This window comes from Globicephala melas, chromosome 11, assembly GCF_963455315.2.
Source record: "Globicephala melas chromosome 11, mGloMel1.2, whole genome shotgun sequence".
In the NCBI taxonomy this organism is placed as follows: domain Eukaryota; kingdom Metazoa; phylum Chordata; class Mammalia; order Artiodactyla; family Delphinidae; genus Globicephala; species Globicephala melas.
The window spans coordinates 43,796,583-43,802,582 of NC_083324.2; the positions used below are offsets into that span (position 1 = coordinate 43,796,583).

The 6,000-nt window shown below is 41.4% G+C and overlaps 1 protein-coding gene across 2 annotated transcripts in view; it reads left to right on the forward strand.

Moving 5' to 3' along the window:
• Positions 1-5,270, forward strand: part of ENTPD3 (ectonucleoside triphosphate diphosphohydrolase 3) — a 34,653-nt gene extending 29,383 nt beyond the window's left edge. The window contains exons 10-11 of one of the 2 annotated variants that reach the window (XM_030846207.2): positions 838-975; positions 3,846-5,269. In XM_030846207.2, the coding sequence (XP_030702067.1) occupies positions 838-975; positions 3,846-4,082 (375 nt within the window). In that variant the 3' untranslated portion in view covers positions 4,083-5,269. Of the gene's footprint in view, positions 1-837; positions 976-3,845 lie in introns of both variants that reach the window. The other variant, XM_060309023.1, reaches the window with a different exon arrangement.
• Positions 5,271-6,000: the final 730 nt, after the last annotated feature.

Sequence of the window (6,000 nt, forward strand, 5' to 3'; positions counted from 1 at the left end):
CCCACCTCATAGCTGCGTTGTGGATTAATGTTCTAACCATGGGCACAATGGTTATAACAGTGTTTGGCACGTCATAAGCACTCTATAAACTTAGACTGTTCTTCTGTGATGTTGTATAGGGATCTGGTGGGGGGGAATATAGGAGATATGGTGTATATGTACAATGGAATATCACTCAGCCATAAAGAATAATGAAATTTTGCCATTTGCAACAACATGAGTGGACCTGGAGGGTATTATGCTTAGTGAAATAAGTCAGACGGAGGAAGACAAATACTGTACGTTATCACGTATATGTGGAATAACATAAAAAATAAATAAAACAAATGAACATAAAACAGGGATATTTTTATCATTGTATTTATTTTATAGTAATTTTAATTATTAAATTCTGGGTGATAAGATTCTTTAAAATATGACAGCTGACCTAAGCTGTTCTGAAATGGTTTTTTTTTTTTTTTTTGGCTGCGTTGGGTCTTCATTGCTGCGTGCGGGCTTTCTCTAGTTGCGGCGAGCGGGGACTACTCTTCGTTGCAGTGTGCAGGCTTCTCATTGCAGTGGCTTCTCTTGTTGTGGAGCATGGGCTCTAGGCGTGTGGGCTTCAGTAACTGTGGCGCACGGACTCAGTAGTTGTGGCTCACGGGCTCTAGAGCGCAGGCTCAATAGTTGTGGCACACGGGCTTAGTTGCTCCACGGCATGTGGGATCTTCCCGGACCAGGGGTCGAACCCGTGACCCCTGCATTGGCAGGCAGATTCTCAACCACTGCGCCACCAGGGAAGTCCCTGAAATGTGTGTTTTAAAACCTGCCTCCTCCCTGTTTTGAACCTGCCTTCAGCTCCCACTGCTGCTCCCCCGGTTTGATGAGGAGTACGCTCGCTCCTACTGCTTCTCAGCCCATTATATCTACCACTTGCTTGTAAATGGATACAAATTCACCGAGAACACCTGGCCCCAAATACATTTTAAAAAAGAGGTAAGTCAAAGCACAAACTGTTTCCTCCTCTTTCTCTCAAAACAGATGCTTGTGTGTATGTGTGTGAACGAAATGTAGAAGGTAAGTGGGACTTGGGGTTTAACTTGCTAAATGGAGCCAATGAGACTTGATCCCTGGTGAGCTTATGAGAAGAGATGATGGAGAATTCAGAGGAAGTGGTCATCAGAAACCTTCCACATGAGTTAAGGATTGGATGCCAAGAACCGTGGACTCTGAGATCCGTGGTGGCAGCACTTGTTTTATCATCCTCATATTCCTAGCATTCAGCACAGGGCTGAGAACATGGAAGGTGCTTAGTAAATGTTGTTGAGTGAATACATAAATATGTTAAGGAACAGAGACTTTTCATCCTGACAAGAAGCTTCAAATGTAACAATTTTGTTAAGAGAATAGTAACTAATTGCTCTCCATTTTACACAAATGTCAGAGTGAGATCTATGCTTCAGAGAATAGGGATTAAATAAGCAGCATTAAATAAGAATTTGATCTTAGAATGAGTCTGAGGTCACTGTATTCACTCTCAAGTGTCCAGAATGGTCCAGTGCTGGAATGACAGCTCTTACGAGGTGACTATTTGGTGAGGGGCCTCTGTACCTTGCTTTTATGACGCAGCCTTGCTGATATTTTCATCCAGCACTCTGTTCCCCAGATTCTGGGAGGGTTTTCTCATTTCAAGAATAGCAGATGTAAAGCCTGAAGTATGTCTGGAGTCAGTCTGTTCGATGTTAGCTTCGGCAATAATTAGATTAAAGCAAGCAATATCCAGCATTAGGCCTGTGACTGTTTACTTTTACATAGATAAAACTGAGTCATCTATAAAAATTAAGGATGTCTGGAGATGTTTAAGGACTGTTGGTGGCATGTACTCTCCAAGCTTTGTTTCTAATTAATCTAATTACCAGGAAAGTAAATTATGAGAATGGGGAATGATTTTCCATTAAATACCAATTTGGGGAGATACAGAATTCTAGGTTTCAAGTTCCTTTCCTTTATTTATAAAGAATTTAATACTCAGTCAAATTAGTATTCAAATGTGAGGGTATAAATAGACTTCAGAAGATTTGCCATGCAAAGATTTACATCCAAAATATTTTTGGAGGAAGTGATCAAATAAGAAGAGAAATAAATCCAGATGTATAAAAATATAGGAAGTAAGAATAAATGATTTTGTGGCTTAAAATTTATATTAAAAACGAAAAAAGAAAACTAACACCAAAGAAAAGTAAAAGAGAAGAATGCATTTATAACAATCCAGAATTCTAGTATAGCTAATATCCAATGTGATGGGGGTATGGTTGAGGGTCATAGGATACAGGGACATAAGAGTGGCCTGAAACACTCATCATGTAAAGTGGAACATATTTATATCATTTTTAAGGCAATAAATGAAAAAAATAAACATAGGGAAATAGCACTTATTGAAAATTTAAAACTAAGGTATTAGAAAGCAGTCCAAATATATCAATAATCACAATAATCATAAATGGACTAAACCTACCAGTTAAAAGGCACTGTCAGATTGGATTTTTTTAAATGAAGTGTATGTTGTTTATAAGAGAAACCGTCTTTAAGGACATGAAACGTTTTTTGGGTTTTTTAAAAATTTTATTGAAGTATAGTTGATTTACAATGTTGTGTTAATTTCTGCTGTACAGCAAAATGATTGTTATACATATATATATATTCTCTTTCATATTTGTTTCCATTATGGTTTATCACAGGATATTGAATATAGTTCCCTGTGCTATACAGTAGGACCTTGTTGTTCAGCCATCCTATATATAATAGTTTTCATCTGCTAATCCCAAACTCCCAATCCATCCCTCCCCCACCTCCCTCTCCCTTGGCAACCACAAATCTCTTCTCTATGTCTGTGAGTCTGTTTCTGTTTTGTTCATTTTCAAAGGACATGGAAAATTTGAAAGTTAAAAAAAAATTTTTTAACTATCAGGCAAATACTACACAAAAAAAAATTGGTGTAGCTTTTTAATATCTGACAAAATAGTCTAAGATAAAGAGCATCATTTGAGATAGAGAGGATAGAAGATTGCAAATTTGAAACATTTATACATCTAATAAAATAGCTGAAAAACATGTAAACAAAAATTGATGGAACTACCAGATGAAACTGACTAAGTCTGCTTCCCACTTAAACTGACCTTTTCTTTTTTTTTATGTTTTTTTTTTTTGGATATTTATTTGGCTGCACCAGGTCTTAATTGCGGCACGCAGGACCTTCATTGCTGTGTGCGGGATCTTAGTTGCAGTGTGTGGGATCTTTAGTTGCGACATGTGGGATCTTTTTTTTGGTTTTGGCACGTGGGATCTTTTTTTTAGTTGCGGCACGCGGGCTCTTAGTTGCAGCATGCAGGATCTAGTCCCCTGACCAGGGATTGAACCAGGGCCGCCTGCATTCAGGGTGGAGCCTTAATCACTGGACCACCAGGGAAGTCCCCTGACCATTTTTTCTTAGAAACTGGTCCTGGGTTCAGTAAAACATGCATCACCCTCTTTCTTTAGCTATAGACACTTCTGTACCCGATGACAGAGAAACCTTCACTGTTATTAACTGTGCCCTCTTCACGCTTGGCTGTGACGAGGCCATGAGGATTAGTTCTTCCGGCTGTTTTCTCTGCAGTGTGGGAGATTGGGCCCTCAAGCCTTTGTGGTCACAGTGACCTGGGTTCTAGCCCAGTCTCTGCAGTGTCTGAAATTAGGCAAGTCCTTTGACCTCCTTAGGCCACAGTTTCCTGGGGGTGTCTCAGGAGGGTGACCATGGTGTGCCCTGGGGATGTAATCCGTGCCTCAAGCCCAGCCCTGAGAACTGAGCCATCTCCTCTACTCCACAGGTGGGGAACAGCAGCATAGCCTGGTCTCTTGGCTACATGCTCAGCCTGACCAACCAGATCCCAGCCGAAAGCCCCCTGATTCGCCTGCCCATCAAGCCGTCTGCCTTTATGGGCACCCTCACCTTCTTCACAGCAGTGGCCTTGCTGTGTCTGACATATCTTATGTACCTGTGTGTGTCATCCAGGAACCAGAGGCGCTCCCAGCATGCCTTGGACAACACAGTGGACTCTGAGTGAGCCTCACAATGTGGCTCCTGGAGCCTGAGGGCTGCCCATAATCAGCCTGGGGGGCACCAAACAATGCAAGCAAAATGTCCATCTTCAGGAAACACAGCTAAAGTCCAATGCCTGTGTGCCTCTCAGATACTGATTTATGCCAAAGCACCTCTTGGGGAGTCTCTCAACTGTTCTGTGTACATTGCTCCTCTAGAGACCCCACCACCCACTAGCTGACCTATTGGGGAACAGAGGAGAGACAGGCCATCAAGGTCAGGCTCTTTCATCCAAGTGCCCCAGAGGAAGAGTAAGTTGAGAATATGACAGTTTAATGTTGAAGAATATGCCAGTTTAACGTTGAAGAATTGACCTCAGGGCTCAGTTTGCATTTTCCCTCCTTCAAAAATGCCGTATTTCTCCCAGAGAGTTTGGAAGCTGTCAGGTGTCTAGTAAAGCATCTGGCCCCATCAGATATCTCATTTTATGGCTTCCTCTCATTGGTCCTTAACTAAGACTTTCCTTAACAACCCCCAAAACATTGAGCTCCCTCAGACTGGGAGAACGTTGTATCTGGGGGAAAAGCCTCCTTTACCCCAAGGACAGTGGCCCCAGCCAAGCTTGTCATGTAGGCAGAACCTGAAGGACAGAGACACGCACAATGTCTACCAGAAAACGACAAGCCGTTCCTGAAGTGGGATTCCCACTCAGGGCTCTGCTCGTTAGATCGCCACCTGTGTGTGTACCATCCTCCTTGCCTCCCCTTCCCATTGCTGTGTCCCCCTGTAAAACGTTTATTCCTAGCAAGGCTATCATGTTCCAGATCATTCTGCCTTTGCTAGGCTTTTGCTTATGGTTGGCTTTCCATCGTTAGCACCATATGCATTTCACCCACCATTCCGACAGGTGCACCTGATGTTGTCACAAGACATCCTCTTCTATGATTTGCTTACCAATTATCAGTACTTTCCTAGATGGTAGGCCTCTGCATAGTAGCCACAGTTCTTGACTTTGGGAAAAGAAAAGAAAGCTACGGGGACATTTAACTCCAAAGTGGGATGGGAAAGAACTCTAGCAAGTCCAATGGCTACAAATTAAAAATAAACATTCTTTCAGATTATAGTTTGTTCGCTGAATACAGAATAAATGACTCTTATTTTATTGTGACTTGCAGTGTGTGTGTTTGTTACCTTGCATATGGTACTCTTTCTCCTAAGGGCCCAAGGTGGCATTTATGAAAGGAAGCTTTAAAAACTAAAAAAAATTTCTTAAGGAAACGTTCCTAGTGCATTAAGAAAGTCATGCATTAATATCACCTTTATTCCAGAGAGTTCAAAGTGCTTCACTTTAATAAATCTTTGTTTCCTTGAAATAACTGAGTCAAACATTTCTCTACTTTTTTTGACATTGCAAAGCTTCTGTGAGGCTACAACCTGCCACTCATACCTTGATTCCCACCCAAAATGGCTGCTCCCATCCCAAAGTGCACCTTTGTTCACACAGTTCTTCCTACCTAGACTGTGGGTCATCCTCCCACCCATCCAAATAATCATATTTCTAAAGGCCCAATCCTAGCTCTACTTCTTCCACAAAGCATTCCTTAAACACAAATGTGCACACGCGCACACACACACACACACACACACACACAAATGATCTATCTCTTGGACTGCTTTTAAAAAACTAACTACATAAATTCTTATATTGTTGCTTATCTTTGTGTGTGCATATAGCTTATTCTAAAATACACAGTAGGCTACATAAGGGCAATTCATCACTCACACATTCATTCAACAGATATTTAAGAAATACCTACTATGGGCCTGACACCTTGCCAAGTGTGATCTCAGATTTGGATAAGTGCTATGACTGTATTATATACTCAACATATTTGTTGATTGATGGTTCCATAAATGACTGAAGGGTGGGCAGTAAGCTCTAG